At 42.9% G+C, this 15,068-nt stretch overlaps 1 protein-coding gene across 3 annotated transcripts in view; it reads right to left on the reverse strand.

Moving 5' to 3' along the window:
- Positions 1-15,068, reverse strand: part of grik2 (glutamate receptor, ionotropic, kainate 2) — a 344,100-nt gene that overhangs the window by 197,059 nt on the left and 131,973 nt on the right. For all 3 annotated transcript variants that reach the window (XM_085176689.1, XM_085176687.1, XM_085176688.1), the window contains exons 6-7: positions 6,914-6,967; positions 4,040-4,213 (exon numbers count right to left, since the gene is read on the reverse strand). In XM_085176689.1, coding sequence (XP_085032815.1) covers positions 4,040-4,213; positions 6,914-6,967 — 228 coding nt within the window. The remainder of the gene's footprint in view (positions 1-4,039; positions 4,214-6,913; positions 6,968-15,068) is intronic.

The following is a 15,068-nucleotide window of genomic DNA, read 5'->3' on the forward strand; positions in this document are numbered from 1 at the left end:
AGTTTTCTCTACCACAGCATGAACTGTGTCCAGAACTCCATATGAACATCTGGATTTAGTAATGCTTTGTTTAGAACATCAAGAAAACGTGTTACAGTATTTTGTTGCAAGTTGTCATTTTGATATGCAACATGGAACCTTAAACACGACACAGACGAAGCTGTGGAACCTCCCGTCATGTCGATATGCTTTAGCTGCTAACTGATTGCCATTTGTCTAATTAATCAATCCCCAGCTAACATCAGCTATTAATTCACTGATGAGCAGGGTCACAGCACACTCCTCACACACATAAATCTTTGCCTGTTACTGGTCCAAAAATAACTGCACAGCTTGATTTGTCTGATTAATCTCTGTGGTGCACTACAAAGCGAAAAGACCTTATTATTTAGCTTGTTTTTTTTATCCATGGATTCGAGATATCAGCACAACTGTAGGACTCTGCTGGAAGCTAGTAGCAATAAAAACACCCTAAGCTTTAAGTGTTCAGTGAAAATGTCCAGTTATTACACACACAGTCCATTTTAGGTCTCAAGTGGGAAACTATTGATTGAACCACAAATCTAACAAAACAGCTTAAACTGAGTAACACCCACTTTCCAATATCAATCCAGAAACATGACTCAGCAAGATGTTGCTCCTAGAAAAAAAAAAACAATCTGCTATTCTCCTGAGGCAATCTAATGTTTTCAATCAGCAGCCAACATCAGCTGCTGCTGGTGCGGCTGCCAGTGCTGCCAGTGCGTTCCAACTGGCATCAGACCAAATGGCTACATTTGGCCTAACATATAACACCTCAACAGTCATTGTGGAAATATAACACAAGGACTTTCACTCCTAACTTCCCTTCACCCACTTTCTATCTTCATTTTTCTTTTTTCATTCCTCCCACCATCTCATTTCTCTGTCCTGCTCCATTACTTTATTTCCCTTCCCATTCCTTGTGTCTGCTGGTTTGACACTTTTTGGCCGAGTTCCCAGTAAACAGTATAGAGGAACAGCTATTACACACAGTGTGCTCTGATCAGAGACGTTTCAGATCACAGCGACAGAGATGCTTCTCATCTAGCCTGGAACTCGTTTGGAACTCGGGTCACAAAGGTCGTCCGCCTGACTCCAGCAAGCTGCCTCGGACATTAAGGTAAGAGAAACCAGCGGATATACATCCTAAGAAGTCTGCCTCTCCGTGAATCGCTACCTTATCGTGGTGGAGGGGTTTGTGTGTCCTAAGGATCCCAGGGGCTATGTTGTCTGGGGGCTATGTTGTCTGGGGGCCCTGGTTGGGTCTCCCATGGCAAATTGGTCCTGGGTGAGGGACCAGACAAAGAGCGATTCAGAAGACCCTTATGAGGAAAACATCGAGGGAACAGTGTGCCCGGGGGCGAGCATCCGGTGGCCGGGCCTTAGTCCATGGGGCAGCCCGAAAACGGGACATGGGCCCATCCTCCCACAGGCCCACCACCGGCAGGAGGCGCCATAGGGGTCGGGTGCATTGTGTGCCGGGCGGCGCCCAGGAGCGGAGGCCCTGGAGGACTGATCCTCGGCTGCCAAGACTGGCAACTGGGACATGGAATGGCACCTCTCTGGTGGGGAAGGAGCCTGAGTGCATGAGGTTGAAAGGTACCAGCTAGATATAGTCAGGCTCACCTCTACGCACGGCTTGGGCTCTGGAACCAGCCTCCTGGAGAGGGGCTGGACTCTGTCTCAGTCTGGAGTTGCCCCTGGTGAGAGGCGACGGGCTGGGGTGGGTATTCTAATATCCCCTCGGCTTGCTGTCGGTATGTTGGGGTTCTTCCTGGTGGATGAGAGGGTTTGTTCCCTGCACCTTAGGGTCGGGGAATGGGTCCTGACTGTCATCTGCGCTTATGCGCCGACTGTCAGTTCAGAGTACCCAGCCTTCTCAGAGTCCCTGGGTGGGGTGCTGGAAGGTGCTCCACCTGGAGACTCTATTGTCCTACTGGGAGACTTCAATGCTCACGTAGGTAACAACACCGAGACCTGGAGGGGCGTGATTGGAAGGAACGGCCTCCCTGATCTGAACCCATGCGGTGTTTTGTTATTGGACTTCTGTGCAAATCACAGTTTGGCCATAACGAACACCTTGTTCGAACATAAGAGTGTCCATAAGTGCACGTGGCACCAGGATGCTCTAGGCCGCAGGTCGGGCTGAGCTGTCAACCGATCACCACCTGGTGGTGAGTTGGATCAGGTGGCAGGGGAGGACGCTGGACAGACCCGGTGCACCTAAACGCATAGTGAGGGTGTGCTGGGAACGCCTGGCAAAGGCCCCAATCCACGAGATCTTCAACACACACCTCCGGCAGAGCTTCAACAGCATTCCGAGGGAGACTGGGGACATTGAGTCTGAATGGACCATGTTCAGCATCTCCATTGCTGAAGCTGCTACATTGAGCTGCGGTCGCAAGGTGGTTGGTGCCTGTCGTGGTGGTAATCCCCAAACCAAATGGTGGACACCAGAGGTAAAGGGAGCCACCAGGCTGAAGAAGGAGTCCTATTGGGCTTGGTTAGCCTGTGGGACTCCGGAGGCAGCCGACAGGTATCGACAGACCAAGCAGAATGCGGCTCGGGCAGTGGCTGAAGCAAAAACTCGGGTGTGGGAGGAGTTCGGAGAGGCCATGGAAAAAGACTTTCGGACTGCCTCGAAGAGATTCTGGCAAACCGTCAGGCATCTCAGGAGGGGAAAGCAGTGCTCTACCTGCACTGTGTACAGTGCTGGTAGATACTGGTAGATACTCCTCCTCAGATACAGGAGGAACAATGCGGTTTTCGTCCTGGTCACTGGACCAGCTCTTTATCCTCTCAAGGATACTTGAGGGTACATGGGAGTTTGCCCAACCAGTCTACATGTGTTTTGTGAAGTTGGAGAGGGCATTCGACCGTGTCCCTCGGGGTGTCCTGTGGGAGGTGCTGCGGGAGACTCGTTCCCGGTGGGTGATGGGCTCCGCCAAGGCTGCCCTTTGCGGATGCTGCACCGGTCCGTCGTGGTGAAGAGGGAGCTGAGTGTAAAAGCGAAGCTCTCAATTTACCGGTCGATCTACGTCCCTCCCCTCACCTATGGCCACAAGCTGTGGATAGTGACCGAAAGAACGAGATCGCGGATATAAGCAGCAGAAATGAGCTTCCTCTGAAGGGTGGCTGGCCTCTCCCTTAGAGATAGGGTGAGAAGTTCAGCCATCCAGGAGGGGCTCAGAGTAGAGCCGCTGCTGCTCCACATCGAATGGAGCCAGCTGAGGTGGTTCAGGCATCTGACAAGGATGCCTCCTGGGTGCCTCCTGGATGAGATGTTCCAGGCATGTCCCACAGGGAGGAGGCCCCAGGGCAGACCCAGGACACACTGGAGCGATTATATCTCTCGGCTGGCCTGGGAACGCTTTGGTGTTCCCCCGGATAAGTTGGAGGAGGTGGCTGGGGAGAGGGAGGTCTGGGCTTCTCTGCTTAGGCTGCTCCCGAATAAAGCGGAAGAAGATGGATGGAGAAGTCTATCATTTCCAGAACACTGTTTTATGCCATTAGTGACTTGATGCCTGAAAACCACTGGGAAAATCACAAGGTTATTTCCACTGTCCAACTGGTCAACCATAGTAAGAAATACGTGCATGAGATAAATGTTCAAATTTCATGACTCTCAACTGAAGCATTTCTCCTACTTAAATGGATATGCAACCAGGAGAATTGGGAGATATTATACAGAGTTTTTAATCATGGGAATCGTGAGTAAAACCTCAAGCTTGCATAGAAGGAAGCATCATATCATCACACTGAAGGTTAGAGCGCTGACAAAACTGAAGAAGCAATCAACAGCAAAAATTGATGTACCTCTGTCTCAGTCTGAAGTCTACAGCTGTGGCGTATTAACAAAGAAATCCCCTACTGTCATCATTCATTTCCTTCCTCACCATGACAACAGTTTCTGAGAAAGATCAATAAATAACTGACCATGGGTCCACATCTGCATGTCAGTGAACAAAACTCTGGCAAAGTGCTTCATCGTACATTCATGAACTTTGTCCAAACTCACAGTCATGAAGCCGTCCAGTAATCCGGAGTCAGGTTTCGGTGGAGCCTGCAGTCGCTCCATGGACCACTTCTCGATGATAGAAGCCACCTGGCTGTTCTCGGTGTTGAGTATCCTGAAACCCGTCATGTTTACACCACTGTACCGGTAAGGTTCCACGTCCAGTGCAAACAGATCCTGGAAAGAATCGATACAATGTTAAACTCTATGTATCATTTTATCCCCACTTATCCCTGCTATAAGCTGAAAGGCAAGGTGTACCCTGGACAGGTTCGTCAGTCTATTATAGGTTTAATTCAACAAACCCAACTCAGCTGTCAACTTGTCCATCACTACTGCAAACAAGGAAGGGGTCAGAGGTGATCCTCACTGTAATCCCACCTCAACTTAGAACCCATATGCCACTCCTACCCCACACTCCACCCCAGTATTGCTGTCTTTATACATGTCCTGCACCACCTAACAGACTTTTATGCTACGCCTTCCACACAGAAAAATTTTAGAATACCATAGTTCCTCTCTTAGTACTACATACAAAGGCACTGATAATTTAGAATAAACACCCTTAAAGCAAATATTGCATTTGCAGTACGTTTTCTTCGCAGGGAATTCACAAAAAAAAAAAGTAAAGTAGAGAAAAAGAATAAGAGTGACAGCGTTTTGATCCCTGACAGCACTAACAGCCTTTCCAGGATGAGACGGAGCATTTACACTTTGATCTGAGTCAAATCTTTGACCTTGACATGTAGACACAGGCATTTGTGGATTTTGTTATGTAGATACTGAGAGGACGTTTATTCTGAGATAACCAAAGGCAAGGTTAGGACACATATGATCTCTAATGTGACAGATTTTAACGAGCTGTCAAGAAGGACTGCTATTGTGAAGACACCAACAATTTAATTTCAGTTCAATTCAGTTTTATTTACACAGCGCCAAATCACAACAACAGTCGCCTCAAGGTGCTTTATATTGTAAGGTAGACCCTACAATAATACATAGAGAGAAAAACCCAACAATCATATGACCCCCTATGAGCAGCACTTTGGCGACAGTGGGAAGGAAAAACTCCCTTTTAGCAGGAAGAAACCTCCGGCAGAACCAGGCTCAGGGAGGGGCGGGGCCATCTTCTGCGACCGGTTGGGGCGAGAGCAAAGGCTCATTTGAACTAATTCTGAAATAGTTTCACCGGTTGGCAGCAGAAACAGAGTAATTATTGTGAAAGTTACGATGAAAAGAATATAATGATAAATTAAAAAAATTACATTAACAAAATGTCATCTGTTGTTGTTATTTGTCATTCGTCAGCACTGCATGTTCACTAGCAGTTTGCCAAATACTGGTGTCATTGTGTACATGGCAAAAACTGTTTTATAGAAATCTTTTAAAGTATATTTACTTTGACTGAAAGAAATTTTATTTTTGAAAGTTGGCTTTTTTCCTATGTGTACCAAAAGCAGCGATACTGTTCCAAATGTCTGAAATGATTGAAGGTTTGAAATGCTTTGTATGTATTATTGTAGGGTCTACTGTCGTTGTGATTTGGCGCTGTATAAATAAAATTGAAATTAAAAAATTAAAGTTGTTTGGCTCAAAGTGAGCAGATAGTTAAAGAAAAGCACCTGCCTCTTTCCTGATGCATGCCCAAATGAAGTTTGGATGCCTTGGATCACCAGATGAAAAATCATGTCATCATCTCAGTCTCATCTTTTATTAATCTGCCACATCATTTAATTAAATATCCGGACTGTGAAAGAAAAATCATCCAATAAAGCACCGATGAATAGAATTACAACAGTGCATTTTATTTAATAATTTCTTCAGTTTTGATATCTCCAAACAAATGTGTCTCTGTGTAGGTTCTCCATCATCCAGCTCATGGTAATCTAAGGAGCCTGAAAAGAAAAGCGACTGGAAGATGATTCATCTCTTATCTAAGAAGCTTCTTCAGTTCTAAAACCAAACGGTGGAGAGTCTCAGATAATTAAACCCTAGTGGGCGTTGTTCCTTAAGAGGCTTGTTGACACACTACTGATCGTGTGACTCATCACATGAGACAAGGTGTGAGAAAGGGTCATTATAAGCAGAGGTTTCAACTGAAACCATTGTGAGACAATGCTTCACCCTAACATGTGACCTATGGAGATGACCTGACCCAGGATGTGAGTGAGCGTTACGGCGTCTGGGAAGGATCTCAAAACTGGATTATAGATGGCAGACAGTTGGTGTCGTAAGCCCCGCCCTCTGTTCAAAGATGGTCGCTCACAGTGGACACAGATGCTTCTTCCACTCCTCTTTCAAACCATCTGTCCCCTCTGTCCAAAATGTGAACACCGACATCCTCAAAGAGTGACCTTTGACCTTTAGGTGCAGATGTACAGCTGGGTCTTGTAGTCACAAGACTACACAAGACTGCAAGACTCAGTCACAAGGCGACATACTTTGTATGTTACATACATACCATAGCTCAGGGTGGAATTAGTAGCACTTTTTACACAGTAAGACTAAAATATTAATCAAGAAAAAGATGAAAAAGAAGAAAAATGAACAAACAATAACAAAAAAAGGAGAAAAATATGATGGAATGAAGAATATTTGGAAGATGAATCATTAAAAGATATCATCAGCTGATAAAGGAAGGACAAACCAAGAGAAAATAAGATCAGTTCTTTGTTCTTATGTTACAAAGTAGTGTGATATTATTTTCTTTGGCTCTGGAAAATGAATCACCCACTGAAAGAAAAATAAATGAAATGAAGATTGAGAAGCTGCACCGTCTAATGTTTTGACGATGCAACAAATCTTTACGGCGATATGGAACTGTGAGCTCGATCTGATGAAGAAATGACTGTGCAGGAAGTCTCTGACTCTACTTACCAGTGTGGTAAATATATAGTGATAGTACTCTGTCATCATCCCCATGGCAAGAGCCTAAGAAAGACAGTGACAGGAGGGGGCACATTGGGAGAGATTTATAAATAAATCAGGAAGCAGATAAAATGTTTTGTCATATTCTGCACACACACACACACACACACACACACACACACACTGTTTTGTAAGGCTACATCGCTGTGTTACCATGTAATGTGAGAAGGCATATATTGTGCTACACTGCTTTAGCCCAGCAAAAACACAACCATGTGAGGACACAGCGCCCAGGGTGATCATGCATTTAGAATACTGCTAAAGTACAATATGCATAATTCTGTGGAACATCTGGAACATTAGCATCACCAAACTAACAAGTAGTATTAAGCACTGCAGAGTGGAGCGATTGTAAAAGAGCTGCTTTTGTTTATTTTTATTTCACAAAATCAAAAACATCTTTTTTCAGTGTTAAACTATTGTTTTCAGTGTGTGAAAGGGTAAACATGGTATGTAAAAGGATTTAACATTCCTCAATAACAGAGCAGTCTGCAGAGCACTAATCCCTGAAAATGCAAAGGTTTGTGTTACTGCATCATGTCATCACAAAGACGGATATGTTCCTGTAACATTAAATACATCTCCTAAAAGCAAAAACAAATGTGCTCATTGTGCTTGTAGCACACACGACTCGATGTGGCACATTTTCATGTAACACTTTTCTTCCAGTGGAAAAATAACCTGACTTCTTACTGTCATACTGTTGAGGAAAAGAAGTTCAAAGTTGTTCTGTGAGATTGTTTTATGATCTATTAGATGAATAATTACTATAACGCCTTGCCTCAGTTGTTCTCTTCTGCTCCCAGCATCAACAGTGAGCAACAGCCCTAGCTAATAGTAGCCTAGAAATAGAGTCAGCTAATCACTGATGTTAACAAACAGCAGACATTAAAGTACCATGTACCAAACTCTATATAAGGACACCAAAGCGCTGATCTGGCTTCAAATTTTATTTTACCAGTGAGAATCTGACTGTGTAAGCAAGCAAAAACCAGCCAGCTGCTCAACTGGATATCAAGCCCTTCGTCTGTGTTAGCATCACCAAAGAAAAAGCTGCACCGAACTAATAAAGGCTTTCTAGCCAAACAGATATTTGGGGGTCAGCTCAGCACAGCATTTAGGCTACGTCCACACGTACACGGGTATTTTTGAAAACGGAGATTTTCCGTTTTCGTTTTAAAAAATAATCCCGTCCACACGTAAAGGCAGAAATGAAGGAAAACGCTGGTAGGAACATGCCAAAGCAGCAGGTGGCGCTATATTCCGAACCGTGCAGAAATGTTGGCCAATCAGAAGTCTAGAAGCCTCGGTGGGAAAAAGTAAACAAAGATGGGGCATCTTTGTTTACGACTCGGTTTTTTTAGCAGAGCCGAGTCGTATGTGTGGAGGGACAGTAACTGTGTGTGTATATGTAAGCATTTAAACACTGCAGAGACAATTAACAGTAACAGTGTTGTAGAAATTCATTTCACCGAAACAATAACATGGCGCACAGTGTGACGTCAAAAAAGGCGCACACCTTTGACGCTGCGTTTTCTCCGTTTTTCTCGTCCACACGTAAATGCAAAAACTGAGTTTTAGAAAATATCCACCCTGGCCGGAGTTTTTAGAAATCTCCGTTTTCAGTGACCGAAAACGCCGTTTATGTGTGGACGAAAGGTGCAAACGCATAGAAAAATCTGCGTTTTCAAAAATACCCGGGTACGTGTGGACATAATCTACATTTGTATGTACAGTCATGGCCAAATGTTTTCAGAATGACACAAATATTGGTTTTCACAAGTTTGTTTTTATGATAACAATTTGCAGAAGGTTGAGAAGAGTGATCAGATGAAAGGCAAAGTCCTTCTTTGCCATGAAAATAAACTTAATCCGAACAAACCCATCAGCACTGCACTTCATCGCTGCCATAGAAAGACCTGCTGAGATCATCACAATAATCTTCTCATTAACTCAGGTGTTGATGAGCACAAGGCTGGAGATGATGATGTCATGCTGACTGAGTTAGAATAGCAGACTGGATGTGTTAAAAGGAGGGTGATGTTAACCATGGTTAGCTGCAAAGAAACACGTGCAGCCATCATTGCGTTGCATAAAAACAGCTTCACAGGCGAGGATGTTGTTGCTACGGAGATTGCGCCTAAATCAACCATTTATTGGATCATCAAGAACTTCAAGGAAAGAGGTTCAGTTGTTGTGAAAACAGCTTCAGGGCACAAAAGAGACTCCAGCAAGCACCAGGGCCGTCTCCTAAAGATGATTCAGCTGCAGGATGTGCCGCCAGTGCAGAGCTTGCTAGGAATGGCAGCAGGTGTGAGTGCATCTGCACGTACAGTGAGGTGAAGACTTTTGGAAGGTGGCCTGCTGAGGTGAAGTCATTTTCTCTGATGAAGCCCCTTTCCAATTGTTTGGGAAAAAGATTGTCTGGAGAAGAAAAGGTGGGTGCTACCGTCGGTGCTGTCTCACCCGACAGTAAGGCATCCTAAGACCATTCATCTGTGGGGCTGCCTCTCTGAGTGGGCTCACTCACAATTCTGCCAAAAAACACAGCCATGAATAAAACATCCTCCCACAGGAACGTCTTCCAACCATCCAAGCACAGTCTGGTGAGGAAGATGCCTTTTCCAGCCTGATGGAGCTCCGCCCCCTAAGGCCACAGTGATGACTTAGTGGCTCGGAGAACAAAACACTGAAATTTTAGGTCCATGGCCGGAAAACTCTCCACACCTTAATCCAATTGACAAATTGTGGTGAATCCCAAAGAGGTAAACAAACATACAAAACCCACTAATTTTCACAAACACCATTATTATAGAAGAATGGGTCGCCATCAGTCAGGCCCAGAGGTTGGTTGACAGCATGCCAGGGCGAACTGCAGAGGTTATGAAAAAGAAGGGCCAACACTGGTCAAATATCGACTCTTTGCAAAAAATGTGATGTAATTAACAATAAAAGCATTTGAAACGTATGAAGTGCTTGTAATTAATAATTATAATACATCCCAGAAACAACTCACACAAAGATCTGAAAACACCGAAGCAGCAAACTTTGTGAAAACTAATATTTGTGTCACTCTCAGAACGTTTGGCCACGACTGTATGTATTTATTTACTTACATGATGTTAGCTGAACATTTCAAAGGTCAAGTTGCTTTATTAGCTAATTTTATCAGCTATTCATTACCAGGTTCAGGCTAGAAACATTACATCTAACTGAAAATGCCTTTCGTTTAGCTCACTGAATGCATTAAGCCAAATGTTGATACATTTTTCCATCAGTAAGTTGTGTTTTGAAAAGAAGTCATATATTTGTAATTGCTAGTTGCATTCAAAGGCTCAGACAAAGACAAAGAGCATAACACCTGGATATCCGAAATAGAGCTTCTACTGATTCATGGTGAAAAGGGTTAGTATGAGAACAACCCTTGAAGAAATGCATCTCCGACTGATCATGCATAGACCCATAACATGTTGGACAGATGTTACATCCCATCTGGCCAAGCAAGGTGTGGTAACGTGCAGAACAACTCCCACAAAGACTCTTCCACCCGAACTCTTCCACTGCAGCATTTTTAATCTCTCTTTGATATTTGGGCTGATTGGGACCCGATGAATGTAAAAACAAAGAATTACCAGATTTTTCTTTTTACCTTATTTTTGTTTTTAAGAAAAATGAGATCCACATATGAGGACATTTGTTTAACAGTAGCATATAATGTCCTCGTAAGTGGATATCAGTCCCATGTAGAACATAATTGAGTATTTTGGTCTAAATAACCCGAAATGTGACGATATGTGGACGCAGGTCCTAGGAGGTTAAGAGGGTCGTTGACCCACTTTTGAGAATTTCATCACATAAGCCGAGTTGTGATGAAGGTGTGGGTCATTCTCAGCAGAGGTCTGAGGTGAAACCACTGTGAGCCCTTACCTCATCCCATCATGTGACCTATTGAGATCATCTTATGCTAAATGTGAGTGGGCATTAAGGGCCTAGAAAGGGATCTCAAAACCTAATTGTTGCTCCATTTGTCTTTTTTTCCTCAAGCTGGTGTCAGACCTTCTTTTCTCTCCATACTCACTGATTTGATGAAGGCCCAGTTGGGATAACCACATGTTGTAAGGGCTTTCTTTGCAGTGTTTCTTTGCAACAACTCAACAACAACTCATTGGTGTGTGTCCAGATGACATAAAGACCTGGATGGCCACTAACTTTCTGCTTCTTAACTCAGATAAAACTGAGGTTATTGTACTCGGTCCTGAAAAGCTTAGAAATATGGTATCTAAGCAGATTCTTACTCTGGATGGCATTACCTTGGCCTCCAGTAACACTGTGAGGAACCTTGGAGTCATTTTTGACCAGGATATGTCCTTCAACGCACATATTAAACAAATATGTAAGACTGCGTTCTTCCATTTGTGCAACATCTCTAAAGTTAGAAATATCCTGTCTCAGAGTGACGCTGAAAAACTAGTTCATGCATTTATTACTTCCAGGCTGGACTACTGCAATTCATTATTATCAGGATGTCCAAAAAACTCCCTGAAAAGCCTTCAGCTAATCCAAAATGCTGCAGCATATTTTGTTCGCACTTCATTGGCTCCCTGATAAATCTAGATTCAGAATTTACATTTTTATAATCACCTATGAGGTCTTGAATAATCAGTCCCACCTTATCTTAAAGACCTCACAGTACTGGATCACCACCACAGAGCACGTTCAGACTGCTGTGCTTCCTCAGGCTTTTAAAAGTAGAATGGGAGCAGAGCCTTCCCACATGGAAAAGATCGATAAATCTAAAAAATACAGTTTGTATCTGTTGTGTGTGAAACTTGTATGAAAAGCACACAAGAGTGAAAACAGATATAAGATCCCTTGAAAAAATTATATAAATGAAACTTGTATGTTTTGGATACTTACTAAATCACTATATGAAAGTAATGAGAAAGGAGTGAATCATATAAGCCTTATAAGATTCACTATATGAAGCACGCTAAGGCTTCTTTTCCATATGGGTTCAGCCTCCAGGTCCGCTTCTGTGGAACCAGAACATTTTCATTGGGTTTAAAACTTCCCACAACGGACTGAGTGTCTCTTCTTCACTCAGATTTTTTCATTTTTTCTGTTTTCTTTGTATTATCATAGAGGCTTTACCTTACAGTATCAAGCACCTAGAGGCAACTATTGTTGTGATCTGGCACTAAATAAATAATAATTTATTTAATATATATAAGATTATATTATTTAGTTTTTTAAATATAACAAAATCTGGTCAGCGGGGAAAATTTGGTTTGCATCAACTCCATTTTCTATTTTATGCTGAAGTTAACATGAAAATCAGACTCCTGTCATGCTGATACTCAGTATGACTCGGCCTCGTCTGCCTGTAACAGCCATACACTCTACTAGGAAACAAAGTTCAGCAGTGGTAATAAAACCTTTACAAAGGTAATGTGTTTCCAAAAAATGAACCCTACTCTGTATTATTCTGTTATGATCCGAACTGTGTGGCTGTTGGGTTTGGATCATCAGGAGCTGCTTGTATATGTCTGTGCTGTGATGACTGTATACTCCATTTGGGATGACCTACTCTACTCTACCTACTCCGGTACATAAACAAACCACAGACTACAGCTGTGCACAGAGGATGCATAAGGGGACAGGAAGGGATGCTGCTGCTGCTAATAAGTGAGAAACCTTGAGAAACACAGCGCAGTCTGAAAACCAGCCTCAGTGGTGACTCACATACAAAATCCTGCATCCTGTGATGACAGTGCCAGAAACTTTTTTCTTTGGGGAAAAGAAACAAACTAACAGAAAAACACATTCAACGAAATGAAAATAGCTGTTTCACATCATTATTAACATGATTATAAGAAGAGTCGCTGATATTTCTGGAGTACTTACATTACATTTATATTAACTTAGATTTAAATAACAGTCCAATCACATGTTTTCTCTTGTAGCAATCAATTGAAAAACGCAAGAACAACCAAAAACTAACATAACTGGACATTTGTCAAAGCTGGGAAGGCTCCTAAAGAAAGCTCCAGGTGATCCAGGACAAACTTATCCCATACGTGTCGGGGTGTCAGAAAGGTTGAGACACACTGTCTCTAAACACCACGTCTCTGCTTTTTCAACCCAAAAACACAAACTGGAAGTATTTGGTTGCACAGGTATTTGGACACCTTGATTGCTATGAGTACTTATAACTGATTGGTCACGTAATGAGAATATCAGACGCTCAAACCATCCATTACTTGTCATTAGCAGTGATTCTTTCTGACATTATTAATGAAAGGCAACCTTGACCTTCCCCAGCAATCTAGCAGCATGACACTGATTAAAAACCCTGGGAGAGTGACGGAGAACAGGAAGTCAATCGTGTCGTCCTCAATATTTTATAAATCTTTCAGGCAGGAGAATTATGAATGCTTGTTAAGTGAGTCACCGCAGTCCTGCAGTTTAATTCAATTCTGTGTTATTTATATTAACAGCTGCTTTAAGATGCCGACAGCACCAGGCTGTCTTTACACTGTAAAATCTAATATTCTGTTAAATTAAACACATTAAGCAGACTGAACTCAGTTTAAGTCAGTCACCATACTTTTTTTTCACAAAGCTGATTAACTCAGGTTATTTGAGTTGACTTAAATTAACTAAGTAAGCTGGAAATTTTTGCTTCTCATTGCAGAAGGATAAAACCATATGGTTTGACAATGCCACGTCACCACCTTCCTCCTCCCTCGCAGTGTTGCCAACTCCTCAGTAAGGAAAACCGCTAAATGATGTCATCGCCTACTTTGCATAATTGCTCATGCTAATGTGATTTCAACCTACGTTGTAGTAGAGAAACATAACATCATGTAAGGATGAGTAAAAAACGTCCTAAATGCATTTAGAGTTTATTTAAACTACATTTAAATTTATTTTAGCAATTATTGTTTTTTTAATGTCACACTTCCAACCCTGCTCCTTTATCTGCAGTGTTGGGAAGGTTACTTTTAAAATGTATTCTGTAACGTATTCCGTTACGTTACTCAATGAGAGTAACGTATTCTGAATACTTTGGATTACTTAATATATTATCATGCTGTTTACAACTACATGAATGTACTATTGCTGTGATTTATTACTGTTACTGAAGGTCCGCGGCTCCGAACCGTAGTAAAGGGACCTCTGGCTAATACGGTGGGTTCTGTGTCGGCTCGTAGCTGAAAACTAGCTTTACTTTGTTGTCTGGGTCAACTTTGCTAGCAGAGACAGAGAGAGGCGTTGAAAGGCTGCTCCAACAGAACTTATTGTTTCAGAGGAAAACACGAACACGGTGTACAGTCGAGTCTTAATAGCTTACTTACAGCTGGGCTCGTCAGGCTCTCTTCTTGGCTGCAGTGGTTATTATTATATTTACATGCTTCCAGCTCCCGTTTCTGCTCGATGACAGCTCGTACTTTTCCTTTTTCTCCCTCCCTCGCTCACAGACACATAACGTGTATGACAGTCCATTCTCCCTGCAGCACGGACTACACTGCCCATGATGCTACATTCTTTAGAGCTATACCTGTAGCATTCTGCCTGTTAGCTTAGCACAACAACAACAACAGGCGCTCTCTCACCCAGGAAACACGCAGAGAGAGAGAGCGTCACCCTGTAACCATGGCAACCGTAACGCTGCCTGGAACAACAGAACGTAGCTGTCAAACAAAACCCAAACAGTCCTGACCCGCCACAATATGAAACAGGGAAGTACCGCCGTGTAATCCATTTATTTCAACAAAGTAACTGTATTCTAAATACCACCTTTTTAAACGGTAACTGTAACGGAATACAGTTACTCATATTTTATATTTTAAATACGTAATGGCGGCACATGTACTCAGTTACTCCCCAACACTGTTTATCCGGGCACTCCGGTGGAGTTACTTTGTGTGTGTGTTTAAGTAGTTTCAAACCTTGTGATCCACAAAACAACATAACAGTAAAAGAAGAAATGACTGCAGTACAGTCAGTGCAGGAGCAGCAGCTTCGCTCATGCGCGATTCATTTGCAGTTTGGACGCATTGGTCCAGTGCTGGCTGGATGTCACTGATAGATAAATATATAA

This window comes from Neolamprologus multifasciatus, chromosome 11, assembly GCF_963576455.1.
Source record: "Neolamprologus multifasciatus chromosome 11, fNeoMul1.2, whole genome shotgun sequence".
Classification (NCBI taxonomy): domain Eukaryota; kingdom Metazoa; phylum Chordata; class Actinopteri; order Cichliformes; family Cichlidae; genus Neolamprologus; species Neolamprologus multifasciatus.